At 35.1% G+C, this 15,400-nt stretch overlaps 1 protein-coding gene and 1 pseudogene across 2 annotated transcripts in view; both read left to right on the forward strand.

Moving 5' to 3' along the window:
* Positions 1 to 10,520, forward strand: part of LOC143556274 (stress-related protein-like) — a 271,130-nt pseudogene extending 260,610 nt beyond the window's left edge. Inside the window, exons 2-3 of the transcript XR_013139359.1 lie at positions 9,001 to 9,045; positions 9,940 to 10,520. The product of XR_013139359.1 is annotated as a stress-related protein-like (transcript). The remainder of the gene's footprint in view (positions 1 to 9,000; positions 9,046 to 9,939) is intronic.
* A 1,321-nt stretch (positions 10,521 to 11,841) lies between these two features.
* Positions 11,842 to 13,792, forward strand: LOC143556276 (uncharacterized). The gene is made up of 7 exons (XM_077045638.1): positions 11,842 to 12,255; positions 12,331 to 12,408; positions 12,578 to 12,717; positions 12,848 to 12,918; positions 13,225 to 13,320; positions 13,437 to 13,529; positions 13,647 to 13,792. The coding sequence occupies exons 1-7, from the start codon at positions 11,842 to 11,844 to the stop codon at positions 13,727 to 13,729; spliced, it is 975 nt and encodes a 324-aa protein (XP_076901753.1). The 3' UTR covers positions 13,730 to 13,792.
* The last annotated feature ends 1,608 nt before the right edge of the window (positions 13,793 to 15,400 follow it).

A 15,400-nucleotide genomic window follows, 5' to 3' on the forward strand; every position in this document is an offset into this window, starting at 1 on the left:
TCAAATGTTCGGGGACCCGTATGGTGAGAAGGAAATTGTCCCCGTCCCTGTGCATTTGAACTCCCACCTGCCCTTTCGCTTTCCATTGCAACCCGCTCGCCCGGCTCATCATCATAATCATCTTCTCCAATTTCTCCCTCTTCATCATCAATTTCTACCTCATCCTCTTCTCCCAGTTCCAAAGGTCTATCATCGACTTTCAACGCCTCCATCTCTGTCCCTCACTTTTCAACATATGGTACCTGTCACTTGCTCGATATTCCCAACCAACCCCTAGCTTTATCACATCAAACAGCTTGTGTCTCTTTCCAAACCCAACATCATTATCCCGAATAACACCAAACCGTATCAACAACGCGATAATCAACCGACAATGTGGGATAATTTTTCTGATCATATTATTCCGACATATCCAAATATTGTTGAGTACTAGATATCGGAATGACACAAGTGGTCCTCCATGCATCAAAGAGTATAGGATCGGGACCTCGGGATATCTAACCTCTGTCATATCCCCTCTTCTGGGCATGACATTGTGCAAACAAATGATGAGCAACATTTTTGGCTGAATCTTCAAATTCTTCCTCAACAACTTCCCACCATACTTAACGGGTAAAAACAATGCTTCCAACATAGTGCCCCAAGTTGGATGTCGTCTGGCTGATGATACAAGTCATTCAAGTCAGGATACACATAATTACTTTGAGGCTTACTATCAAAGAGTGGTTTGGTATCTATTCAAAGAGGAACGATATTGAGTGCATCTCAATGTCCAAGCTCAAAGGATGAGAAAGAAAAAATGAATGGACTCCCATGCGCATCGGCTATAGGATCGATCATGTATGCAATGATATGTACTAGACCCGATGTGTCATGCGCTTTGAGCATGAGAAGTAGATACCAACAAAATCCAGGAAGTAGCCATTGGATGGCGGTTAAGATTATATTGAAATACCTTAGAAGGACTAAGGACATGTTTCTAATATACGGTTCGGGTGAAGAGGAACTCGTTGTAAAGGGTTACACGGATGCGAGTTTCCAAACCGATCGAGATGATTCTCAATCACAATCAGGATATGTTTTTGTTATGAATGGTGGGGCAGTCTCTTGGAAGAGCTCAAAACAAGATGTGGTAGCTTTGTCCACCATAGAATTGGAATACATCACTGCCTTATTGGCAGCACAAGAAGCCGCATGGATAAGGAAATTCATTGCCGATCTAGGAGTGGTCCGTACCATTCAGGACCCTCTAGAGATCTTTTGAGACAACAAGGGTGCGGTTGCTCAAATCAAGGAACCTCGTGCACATCAATAGACAAGGCACATTGAGCGGAGGTTCAACTACATAAGGGATGAAGTTGAGAAAGGAAAGATATGTATTTGCAAAGTTCACACCGATCAAAACATTGCGGATCCACTCACAAGCTCCTTGAAAGGCCAAAGCATGAAGGTCACACTTGTGCCTTAGGACTTCGATATTCTAGTGAATGGATTTGATCTATTTTGTATTTGGATATCGGAACAATTGTTATTTTCACTCATTCGTATGGTAATGGTTTATGATTATGACATTTTGAGTTGTGTTCCATTTTAGCATATTTAAATCCATGAATAAGTCAATTATTCAAAATGTCCGTAGTCGCTCATATTTGTGGGAACAAGTATGAAGGTAAGACTATTAGGAACTTGGATTGGTGGATATTCATAAGGTATGAATATAGAGCAAAAGGTTGCTGCCAAGGTTCATAGATATTTATGGGATATAAATATTGGATTGACCCGCTCTCAGATATTACTACATGGAATCTTTGTGATTGATCATAAGTAAATTTGAGGAAAGGCGGATAACAAAGTATCCTCCAACCTGAGATACATATTGGGTCTTGATATTCACCAAATATTATACTTTGACCTTAGTTTTTAGCTGCTCTGAAACATGACGGTACATAAGGCTAAGATCAGGTACAATACATGGTGATTGTTAGTCAAAAGGGGATTTGTCCCTCTTATTCGTTGAGAGTAAGATGTCTAAGGGCTTCTAAGTTAAATCAGCATAGAATGATCACTCTATGTCTCTGGATTTGACATGACATCTGAGACAAAAGGATAAATGATAGATTCACCTAAATCATTTCAAGTAAGGGACTTGAAGGGGATGATGTCATTGAATGGCACTTCGTCATGCGTATTAGGGTTAGTAAACCGTAGTTAGGTGGTATTTGCTACTTGCATCAATTTTCTATGTATCTTGTGCAAGTGGAAGATTGTTGGACTCGATCTGCACAAGACACATATTATTATTGATGTGGCTAGTACGTTATGATCCAAGTCGGGTCATACCCAATAACAAGCTAGACAAACACCAATTATATATGTTTATATATGATATGATCATAAGTAAATAAATACTGACACTTATGTTATTTGGAAAGGGTTTCTAAATACAATGTATTTGTGAAATGAATAAATCATATGGATGATTTATATTTTGAGAGAGGACATTACATAATGTTATTTAAGATGGTTAAATAACAATGTGTAACACTTATCAATTTGCATGTTGCTTGTAATATGTTATGTTACAATTTTATAAAAATGAAATTACATAACATAAGAAGTTTTATATTATAAAACTTGTTTAATAAAAATTGAAGTGGGTGAGAGGGTCCCCCCCCCCCCCTTCTCTTTCTCTCTTCATTTTATATTATTATTATTTCAAAGTGGAGACTTACAAGCTTAGTGAGTGGTGGACTTGTGAGGTGATTTTGAAAGACAACCCACTTCTCTCTCTTTCACAACACAATTCACAAGTAACAAAAAATCCTCCTCCTCTCTTCTTTTCTTCTTGATTTTAGCCAAGCAAAGGGAAAACAAAGAGGTGATTTTCTAGTGTAAAATCCTAGCTAAGAGGTGTATTGTCGGAGGCTTAGGGTATGCTAGCTTGAGGAGCTTCCATATTCAAGTTCTTGCCCTTCATTCTTCATCTCTTTCATCCGGGTTTTGATTATTTGAAAGGTAGTTTAACATGCATGAACTTATAGTGACATGCATGTACTTGTAAGTATGTTTTTCGTATTTGGATCTGGGTTTGGGTTTTGCATGTGTAAATTGGTTTTACATTCATCAAATTAACAAGATTTAAAACATTTATCCGCTGCGTTTTTCATAAAAATGGTATTTTATGATTTTGATAATCTTGTTAAAACCCAACATGTTTGTGCTCATTTACAGTTATTCATATATGTTCGTTTATCTTTGTTCAGTTATGTTCGTTTATCTTTGTTCAGTTATGTTCGTTTAGATTTTAAACAAACAAGCATAAACGAACACAAATGTCCATTTTAAAATAAACGAACATGAACATAAATATTTGTTCGATTAAGTATCCGTGTTCTTTTAAAGTTAAATGAACGAACATGAACATGCCCTTGTTTGTGTTCATTCGATTCGTTTACAGGCTTTCGTTATTCACATTGATGAATACATCGGTCTCAATCTCTAGGCTCTGCAGATTTTATTTGTGTTCGTTTGTGTTCGTGAACACATTAATTTCCTTAATGAACGAACACGAACATAAAATCTCGTTCGGCAAGTGTTCGTGAACACATTATTTTCTTAACGAACGAACATGAACAAGGTCTAGTTCGTATTCGTTCGGTTCGTTTACAGCCCTACCCATATTGCCCATGATCCTTGTCATGGGAGGCAACCCACTTGGTACCACGCCAAGAGACAATGCCCAACATACAACCAATGAAACTCGAGTTCTATGTGCTATTTCCCACTGTTAGCTCAAGGAGCAACAAGAATCCATCCCTTTTTTTTCCAAATTGAAGGTATAGTTGAATAATACATCATGGGAAATAATTCAAGGTCTTGTAATGTGATAGTAATCCGATTCAATATGGCTAATCTCCCAAGTGACAAACCCTTTGAGCGACTCCAACAAACATTAGAGAAAAAGAGACAATAAAACTTTGCTAATTTTCTTCTTTTATATTAAGAATGCAAGTACAATTTATAGGAAATAAAAATGCAAGAACTTCACAACATGGCTACTGAAATCATGGGAAACATGTAACATAATAAATTAACCAACAACGCAAGTGGAAGTCGTAACTACATGCAAGTGAAGGATGAACATGGAGCAAATGATTGCAATATGGAGAGGGACCAAGTAACTGGTGTTTTGTAATATGGCACGTTTCATAACGCATCAACCATCATTTGGCCCAACTATGGTAAAAGTGATGCCATACTTCTTTAGTCACTTATATAGTAAGCTAAAAGAAATGCAAACTACGATAGAAGTTTGTATTAGTGTTTAATTTCGAAACCTAGCATGATTATTATTTATATACACATGGTTAAAATTGGTCTAAGGACAACTAAATTGGAATATTAAGAAATTGGTGTGTAAGACACCAAATTATTGCTTAAACATGTATAGTAACACTATTATAAGTGTTTGACGTATTTGAATCACGCTTTGGAAAGCTAACGTCTTTGACAAATATGATGGCCAAATAGACCAACTACAATTATAATCAGCCTATGATGCATGCTGAAACATCATAAAAGGTTAATTGAGATATCAAATCTTAAGAATGGATTTTTTTTTTCTTCTTTTGTTGAGAACGTGTTAAGATGTGTCAACGAGTTAAAAACATGGATTTCATAATTATTATTAACCGGTCAATATAAGATTAAGTAAACCAACGTATTGGAAAGTTTTATTAAGCATGTATGGATACACATGTGCCTATCAATATAGGTTGGTATCGCTTTCACCCACGAACACCCCTAAATACAATCCACAAATTTAATCCTACTTTGATCACAATAATCATATCAAAGTCATTGGCTATTTAATGATTCACATGCCGATTGTTTTCTTCATTCTTAAGCTAGTTATAAATGTCCAAAAACAATTAGTAAAGCTAACATCACATGCTCAACACATTACATATTTACTTACACCTATTTAACGACGACCGTCAAATAAAGATTTAACATTGTCTGAGGTGGCCAAGGCGCCCACAATGACCGATCGTAGAAGGGCGGTGGTCGGAGATGGCATTAACGCAAAGAGATGTATGGGTTGTTTATATGGGGACACATGAAATATATGCAGCTAATAAATAATCAATATATTATTTTTAAAATTTCTACGTCCCGTGCTTGGCGAGTAGATTAATGTGGAAGTATCTACGTGTGGTTGGACTACTAAAAGAGAACTTAACCATGCCAACAAACTTTTATATTTTCAATAAACACCCTCATTTATGTCTTTTTGTTTGATTTCAATCTTTCATTTCATGCTAATTAGTTTAAATAAATAATTAGGGACGCAAACAAATTAACCTCGTGTACTACTTGAACTCGGATCAATAAACAGCTTACAGACCAAGCTTTTTTGAGCTTGAGCCGAGCCGAGCCCGAGCATCAAATAAATATTATTTAGTTATCGAGCTTGAACTCAGGCATTTGTGAAGCTCGTTTAGGCTTGTCGAGCCTTAACGAACACCGTGCAGTTTTAAGTTTTTCTATGTATAAATTTCACACTATATAGTCGAGTTCGAGCCTTGAAACGAGCAAAGCCCAATCTTATATAACGACTCACCAGCAAAGCTCAAACTTTAGAGAAAGAACTCGAAACGAGCCGCTCAAGCCCAAACAATCAAATAAACGAAAACACACGTGTTTTATAGAGCACTAGTGTATTATTCTATCAAGGAAACTAACTCAAAACCTTAATACAATAAACTCTCATGCATAACCCTAATTCGGTCAACGTATATAAATCCTATCTTATCTTATCTTACTCTACTAATAAACAAGAATAAAGATGTTGATGTGTCATAACCATATTAAATCCTAATTTCTAATTTCTATTCTCCTAAATCCATGTTATCCATGGGTCATGGGTTAAAATTATTTTGACAATTGGGTTATAAAATAGTCAATTTTCCATTCTAATGTTATCTTATCTTACTCTACTAATAAACAAAAATAAAGATGATGATGTGTCATAACCATATTAAATCTTAATTTTTAATCTTTATTCTCCTTAATCCATGTTATATGTGGGTCATGGGTTAAAATCATTTTAGCAATCTTATACTCTAGTAATAAACAAAAATAAAGATGATGATATGCCATAATCATATTAAATCCTAATTTCTAATCTCTATTCTCCTTAACTAAAAATATGTTATCCATGGGTCATGGATTAAAATCATTTCGCCAATTGGCTTATAAAATAGTCGATTTCCATTCTAATATATTCTAATATTTCATCTCATTCATACTAACTATCAATGGGTTATGGGTGAAAACCATTTTAGCAATTGGGTTATGAAATAGTCACGAAATTGAAAGTAAAATATTGATTAAAGATCAAATAAGTAAAAATATGAAAAATAAGTAGAAAATAGTAAACAACAATCTTTTTAAGGTAGTTTTGTTCCTTCGATATCCAATTTTTTTTCATCAACATTACATGTTGCATTATTCAGGGTAACTAGTAGACATGGTTAAAATTTGTTTATATTGGATGACTATTTGAATACTTGTGATAAAACAACAGATGTAGTATATAAAGAGATTTTATCAAATTTATAAATTTGTGATTACAGACTTCTCATTATTTGTACAATACATTTTATTTCTTTTTACTTTTAATTTTGTTCATTTATTTCAAATAGCAAAACTTATTTATTTTTTTTTATTATTTGACATATCCCTTGTAATACACGGGTTTAAAAACTAGTAGATCAATGTATATAAATAGGCTTACACTAACTTGATAGACACTAAAAAAGATTAATAAATAAACCATCCTTATCCCTCCGCCGACTTGCATTTGGGAACATGCACCGCCCACCATCCTTTGCATCGAGTTAGAGCTATGCCAAATGGTTATTGGCAATGCCAATAGCCAAGCTCAAGTTTGATTCTTGTAAGTCAAAGCAATCTAAGTTCGAAGCCAGGGCATAATTAGGCTGGTTTACACCATTGATCAATAATTTACTCACTCTGTATGTTATTGTTTTCTGACTAATAATTTACTCACACTCCGTATGAGTTTATTAATCATGCATGGTATACAAACTATGCATCTTAGTTAAAAAAATAATAATAACAATAAAAAATAAAAATAAAAAATAAAGTTTTTTAAATATAGCAATAAGGGTACTCAACTATAAAGATAATAAAATTCTTGAATAGTGTTATTTTTTTAAATACAATTACATATAAGGACGTGTTCTTTTCACATAATGGAATGAAATTAGAATTAGAATTGGAATCGGAATCTGAACATTCCAACAAGGATTGAAATTTGAAGGAATTGAAATCCAATTTCATTCTTGTTGTGTTCGTTTGACAAATGAATTAAAATCAGGGTTTTTTTTTTCGAGGATAACGACGGAAATATTTTAGTTTTTTTTAGATTTTTTGTTTTTATTTATATTTTGCGTTATGATTTTTTTATTTTATTTTTTTTGAATTTTTTCAAGGGGGTTTTCTATTAAGATAAAAACCCGTCAAAAAAATATTCAAAAATAATAATAAAAAATTTATAATTCAAAATATAAATCAAAAACAAAAAATGTAAAAAAAAAACTAAAATGTTTTATTCGTTGTTCTCGTTGAAAAAAAAAACAGAAAAAGAAACTTGAGAAAACATTCCAACGAATTCACTTGAAATTCTTTACATTTTGGAAGATTTAGAATCCCTTTGTTTAAAGGAATTGAATTCTAATTCCTTGAAAACCGAACACACCAGAATGGAACTAAGATTCCAATTCCAACGAAACTAACACACCATGTCATGGGATTTTAATTCCAATTCTTTTGAATTCCCACGAATTCTATGAAACGAACGCGCCCTAAAATGTTATAAGACATTTGAAAAATGAGTGAACTTGATAAAAGTAAACAATGGTAGGCTATATCAATTTTACCCAAGGTTGTAGAAGTCGCTAGACACACCTTAAGCAGCTAATTGGAGAGTTGTGAGTACTTGAAAAGCACTCGGACATCGTAAATACAAAAAATTAATTTTTGGATATATATATATATATATATATATATATAGATTAATTCATGTCAAAAAGGTAGACTAACCAACTTTTGACCGCCTAACCCGAATTTTGACTGATTTTTAACTGAATTTTGGAAAATCCAAAACCGACTTTTGACTACCTCCAACTGATCCAGACTGACTTGGGGATAGTCTTCGAGCAGGGGTCCGAGGACGGACCACTCACCGACTAGTTGGCTTTGAAATTCGACTTTTACACAATTGATTTTACCCATCTAGGCCTTTTCCCGCTTGAAAAATGATGACGCTACAATTTTCTTTTCTCTTTCATTGATTTCTTAATCTAAGGATTCAAAAATTTCTTACAGATTATATTATAATAATATTTGTATCGGACTTGTCACCAATTATAAGCGAGCATGTTTAAAATATTCACTTTTGAAATATCTTATTACATGTTCAACATTCGCTTTCAAGCTGACTAAACCGAGCCAAAACCATTTAAAGTTAAATCAAATTACATATCAGGTAAAAAAAAGAAGAAGCTCAATTTAGTTAAAACTGAGAACCCGAATTACATATATCCGATATGATTTTCCAATTTAACCACCCATTAAACACTTATCTCATCGCCAACCGATGTAACGGTCTAAGTGACCCGATATCTAAACCGATGAACCCACCCAGTCTTGTTAAAGTTAAGGTTTTCGTTTTGAAACCGAAACCGAAACCGACTAGGTTTGAATCAGCTGGATTCAAAACCTTTGAAAAGTATAGAGGTTAGTTTGAGAAAACTGGAAACAATAAGGGCCCAAATAGCACATTTACCCTCTTTAAATTGCAGTCTACTCTAGACCTAATAAATTCCGATTTTATTATTATTATTATTATTGATCATCTCATCGATACACAACACAGTCGCAAAGTCTCCGATTCTGAATCATACTTGTTGATTGATCATGGCGGAAAACGATGTTCCTGTTAGCAATCAACCAGAGGTTCGTCTCTTCTTTTCTTATGTTTCCCCCGTATTGGTTTTTGATCGATTTGATGTTGTAAGAATTGATTAGATCAATTTGCTGTTTGATTTAATTGTTTGTATTAGTTTCAAAATCTAAATAAAATTTTAGGGGTTATTTCTCTCTCGGAATCTGATCGAGTAGGTTTCTTATTGTAATTGATTTTTCAATTTGAAATACATGAGTATTTTCTGGATGATGATTTTGTGGATTTAACATATATAATCAAGTTGGGAATTAGGTTTTCTTTTTTTATATATGAATGTTCTGGATGTATTAGGCCTGTTTTATAACCCTAGAACTCCATATTATCAAATTCTATGAATAGAATCACATATATGCATGCTACTACAATTTATGTGTTTTGGCTAAACCCGAATCAGTAACCGGAATTTTGCTTTTTTAGCTTTTGAAAACCATACGGTCTCGGTCTTTTCGGGTTTTGGTTTGAGTTTGGTTTTGACTGAAAATTTTAGGCCGGAAGAAAAAAGTTGCACAAAAATAATAAATTCGGGGCTAAACTTTTTTGTTAGTAAATAATAGTAATATATTATTGTACATTTGGGTTAAGCTATATATTAAATTATTATAAATCACTTAAACTTCCAAATGAAAAATGGAAATATGTAAGTTTGGTTTGGTTTTTTCGGTTTTAATTACACGCAACACCGAAACCGAATCGGAAGTCTGGTTTCTTTGGTTTGGTTTTTTCAGTATAATCAGTTTCAGATCGGTTTCTTTGGTTTTTTCTTGAGAATATTCTTATTTCTGCTTGTAAATTGTTTCTTCGTACCAAGACTAATATATATATATATACTAGTTGAGACTGAAGAAGATAATATAATCAACAAGCTGCTAATTGATTTGACACAGAAGGTTGAGACTGAAGAAGAAAGGTTAAAATACCTAGAATTTGTACAAGTGGCAGCGCTTCATGCAGTTCTTTATGCATCAAAGTTCTATGGTTATGCTAAGAACAACTCGGGCCCACTCAAACCGGGTGTGGAGACGATAGAGGGTACACTAAAGACTGTTGTGGGCCCGGCATATAATAAGTTCCATGATGTCCCTGTTGAGGTCCTAAAGTTTGTTGACCGCAAGGTAGACGAGTCGGTTAACAAATTCGATAGCCGAGTGCCGCCATTTGTGAAGAATGTGTCGACCGAGGTTAAGGCTGCTGGTGTCGTGGAAACTGCATCTGGGTTGGCTAAGACTGCGTATACTAGACTGGAGCCGGTTGCAGAGCACTATGTGGTTTCAGCTTGGCATAGTCTGAACCGGCTGCCACTTTTTCCTAAGGTGGCTAATGTGGTGGTGCCGAGAGCGGCTTATTACTCTGAAAGATATAATCAGACTGTAAACAGAGTGTTGTGAAAGGGTATAAGGTTTCTTCGTATTTGCCATTGGTACCAACTGAAAAGATTGCTAATGTGTTCAATTCCTCTGAGGCCTAAGTTGGAAATTGAAATTTGATGTCATGAAAATGTTTGTTTTTTTTTCTTTTTTTCTTTTTGGGTTATCAGAAGTGGTATGAAACTATATTCAAGGTACTTGTGTGATCATTGAAAACGTAACGGTCTATCGTATGCACAGTTTTTAAGGTTTGATAATATGCTACATTTGGTTTCATCTATCTCTTCCGTCTTAAAACTATGCTCCTTTTCTTGCTTATGGGGTGAGTATGCTATGGTGTTGGTGCTGTTACGAAGCTGTAATAGGGTAATGGCTAGTGAATATATATATATACTAGTTTTAGAGCCCGTGTCACACATGGGATAATTCAAATTATAAAATTATAAGTAAAACAAATAATTACATAGCGTATATGAAAAAAAATGTATTACATCTATGCTTATATCTATACAATTTGTACATAAATTGTTTTTATTTATATCACAAAATGATTTTTTTAAATGAACTTAATAAAAAAAATATCTGTGCAAAATCGTACCCCAGAATGCTTCTTTTTATTGAAAAATTCATTCTCAGTGTCGTATATGTATAATTGAAAGAATTTTGGTTACCTAGACGTAAGTGGGGTTATAGTGTGAAGGTTGTGGTCAAGCCGAGCTGGTGTGCCAACTCACTCGCTTGATCAGGAAGGTCTTACTTTTGACTTCTTGAACTGCAGATTTGTGTCCTACTATTTTAGTGAAAGAGCTAATCTTCTTTTGTTTGGAGAACACTCACTAAGCATGTGTCCAACTTTCAGATTTTGTTGACTGATAAAATTAAGCAACTACTTTTTACGTCACATCAATGATAAGAAGATGAAGCGTTGAAGCAAAGGTGTTTACTTCTGCTTCAGCTTTAGGGATTTGGGCTACCCCGTCATCATTAACCATTGTCGCTCTATTTTGTTAACTGTTGTTGTATTTTGATTCAAACTAATAAAATTGATATCTTCTTTAATTGCGAGTATTTGATACCGAGTTCAACTTTCAATAAAAGTCGCTTCAGTTAAACTTGAGATTGAGTTTGGTTTTCGCTTTTATAGTCAAGTTTATATTTGAATTTTCGTTCGATTTCTAGCTCACTCTCAATTTGTTTTAGAGCTTCACAAACATTTTACCGAACTCTAGAGTAACGTTTGGTTTTGCTTTTGAAAAATGAGCACGACGCATACACGGTAGTATATTTCAACCACAAGATAAATGGTAGTAAAATACAAAAACATATGTTCCTTAATTGTGACTCAATTGATAAAGGAAGCAAGTTAAAAGACGAGGGCATTCATTCCCCAAATGTTTGTTGAATCTGAGTCTGAACTGAAGCATGGTGAATCCACTAATATCATCACTTCCACTCAAATTCGCCTTCATTCTCACCTTCTCTCTCACAGCTTCTACCTCTTATCGTTCTAAACCCCACCCAATTCGTCAATTCAACAATAATAATATGCAACCACCGTCTGCCACCGCCGGAGACATTCTCTCACTTTTATCGACACGTCAAGAAGCCTCATCTGTTAACCCTCAAATTGCAGCCCAACTCAAATCCTGCTTCAAATTCCTCGTTCCTTTAACCCCCCCTACTACTGATTTGCTTCATTCCAAAATCCCTTGCATTCGCGAGAATGATCTCGTGTGGTCGCCACCGGCACCGGTTTTCGACATCGCTCGCCTCGCTTTTGATTCTGGTGGTGACCCGGGGTCTATTCAGCGTGCCCTGGATCCAACAATGATCTATGTATGTGAGTTGTTCATAGTAATTTGAAGGAAACTTCAACTTTGAATCCATTATTATAATTGTACTCTTATTAAGGTGCCTGATGTGGAAGGATCAAATGAAGATAGATGTGAGCTTACTAGAACCCCTTTCGGAAGGCGATTTCTAAACCAGGTCAAAATCAAATAAATATGCCAAAGGTTTTTTTTGAAACCTCGCCATGAATATATGATTTCTTCATCGTTTTTTGGGCGTAGAATCGTTTTCTCTGCTTCTCAAAGTTCACATACGATTTTCTTGTCTGTTTTGAGTTTTATCCGATTGAACATTAAATGTATTACAGGAACTGAATTCATACATGGAGTTTTTGTTCAAACTTATTGTTGATCGCGGCCCTGAAGTTGGGTTAAATGTATCACTGAACCGATATGACTTCTTTCACGGTCATCTTTTCATTGCTGCAAACGGGCGAGTTGGCATATTGTAAGTTATAAGCATGAGTTACAGGTTGCAAATATATGCCTTTTTATTGCATGATCATAACTAGGATATTATTGTTTGGATGTACTATTTTTACATCAAGCCGTGACAATGCTAGGTTGTATATTGGCAGGTTCCATGCTAAAGAATATCCGGCATATGATAAAGAGGTGTTTCCATATAACATGGGTTATTGCCAAAAATGTATAAACTTTAACTTTTACGATGTTATGTTATTTGCTTAACCTTTTACAGTGTTATGTTCTTTGCCCCGCATACAACATGCTTAATCCGACTAAACTTTTAATCATCCTGTAATTTTTTGTCATATCCTTATAAATGTATTTTTTGATTCTATTTTTAAACGAGTTGACAGTTGTTTAGTTCAACAGGTCAACCCGAACGTGATTCATTTAATTAAGCAGGTTAAGCCGAAAGTAATCCCAAAGAATAATTAAAAACACACGAGGCAGTTTTTTGCTTCCATCTCTCATTATGCTTTCTTTTCAGGTTCAAATGTGATGTATGATGACTCGATGAATCTGCGCAACATTTTGTGGTTAGCCCCTTTGCCAAGTAACTCAACGAGCGATTGGTCTGCACCTGGTACCTCATCTAACCCGTTTTTTAGTTTTTATAGTTAATAAATGTACAAAATATGATTACGAAAACTATATCAACTCGACTGTTTTGTTTTGACTTGTTGATTATGTTATTGACAGGGGTACTAGTGGTATTAGATGCACGTCCCGGAGGAATCATTTACCGTGATATTATACCTGAATATGCAAACTATGCAAGAACTATATATGAAGGTTTAAAGTTTACATTACTGATTGTTGACTTTGACTACCCGTTTTTCCATTCACTTGCATGTTTCTTAAACTACTAATATATAATTATCAAATGATTCATGTTTATTTTTTTGGCAGAGTATTTTGGGGAGACGGTAGTTGATGTTAACTACCTAAATGTAGGAGTTGCGGAGCCTGATTATCAGATTTTCATTTGCTAATACTTGACCCTTTGCAGGTGAGTCGTGAACTCTCTAGACGGGTCAAAACGAGTACCTTGACCCATTTCCATCTTTACCTAAAATAACCAATAAAAAGGTCACTTACAGGATGTAATTGTTAATTCCGTTCTTGTTTTTTGAAGGTGGCATTGATTTGGTTGCTTCAGGACTTCAAATCATGCGAGTTTGAATGAGCTCGAGTGGTGACGTTTGATAACCGTTTGGAAAAAGTTTCTATAAACGATGTGGTACAAGTCATATAAAGCATTTGTTATAAGCATGTACAAGGATCACCAAGGCAACTTTTATTTGTAAATGATGTTATATTTATGGGTTGTAACGAAAACCGATTATCCAAAAAGTATTAAAGACTGATTGTTCAATTACAATATCTATTTTGTTTCGTATAAAAGAAAGTTCCATTGCTGGGAATCGAACCCGGGTCTCCTGGGTGAAAGCCAGATATCCCAACTAGAGGTGCACAAATCGGTTTTTTTAAAAAAACCGGTTCGGTTATTAACCGGACCGGTTTTTTTGGCCCGGAAAAAAACCGGTTCGGTTAATAACCGGACCGGTTAATAACCGGTTTTTGTATGTCAAAACCCTAACCGGTCTAACCGGTTAGGACCGGTTTAGAAACCGGTTAGAACCGGTTAATAAACCGGTTTTTTTATTAACCGGTTTTTTAATAACCGGATTTTTTTTTTTTTTTTTAAATAACCATTATTTTTTCACAGTATAAACAAACCGGTAACTACAAGGCAAACCGGTAACTACAAGGCAAAACGGACTGACCGAAGCCATTCTTTGCTTTCGTTGTTAGGGTTCTTTGCTTGGAAGATTAAAAACACATAACTTTCATTTATAGCTTTTACATTAAAAATACAAACATTAAATCGTTATCGCATATTCGTAACTCAAAAATACAAACATTAAAGAATGCTTAGACACGATTACATGAACAACTTGCTGTTTCTTACTCATTATTTGCCTCCATGTTTGCTGTTTCTTTAACTAATTTTCTTCGCTACCCGATCCCGAGCTATTCCTTAGGTAATCGTCGTACGCGGCTTCTTCATCGGTCATTGGTTGAGTGTGTCCTTGATTGACCTCGTCTTCATACAAGCCCGCCTCATACTCCATTTCCCCCTCGAGTGAGCGTTGATGTTGTGCCCTATCTAAAGAGTCCAAGTAATCCTTGTAGCAAATCGACATCTCTATAGTTGGTGGAGTGAGTCGAGTCCTCCTAATCGATATAACCCTGCCAGAAACAGAAAAAGCAGACTCCGAAGCTACCGTGGAAGCTTGGACCGTTAGTAAATCTTTGGCCATGGCGGCGAGGATCGGAAACTCATCCTCCTTACCTCTCCACCAAGCCAGCAAATCAAGACTTCTAAATTCATCCGGAGTCATGTGTTTCACAAAGTTGGTACCACCATACCTTCCAAGTTCACTGCTTGGGGTGTTTACCTTTTGACGTTTACCGGCGTCTTCCCAAATCATGTAGTACATCCCCATTTCAAGGTCGGTTTGGGATTGGGATTGGGCAACAGCTCTTAACGAGTCATGAATTTGGGAAGACGACCCGTATTTTGTAAGGTAAACATCATACATGTTTGACAAGGTGGTGTTGAAAGCATTCTTTAAAGTTTGGCTATAATAGGGGTTTTG

Source organism: Bidens hawaiensis, unplaced genomic scaffold, assembly GCF_021521415.1.
Source record: "Bidens hawaiensis isolate Kalapana, Puna unplaced genomic scaffold, B.hawaiensis_p1.1 tig00018502_1, whole genome shotgun sequence".
In the NCBI taxonomy this organism is placed as follows: domain Eukaryota; kingdom Viridiplantae; phylum Streptophyta; class Magnoliopsida; order Asterales; family Asteraceae; genus Bidens; species Bidens hawaiensis.

Coding starts and splice junctions, on each gene's coding strand:
- LOC143556276 (XM_077045638.1), top strand. CDS start 11,842: ATGGTGAATCCACTAATATCATCACTTCCACTCAAATTCGCCTTCATT. Junction 12,718..12,847: donor AACGGGCGAGTTGGCATATT/GTAAGTTATAAG, acceptor GTATATTGGCAG/GTTCCATGCTAAAGAATATC. Junction 13,530..13,646: donor TGCAAGAACTATATATGAAG/GTTTAAAGTTTA, acceptor TTTTTTTGGCAG/AGTATTTTGGGGAGACGGTA.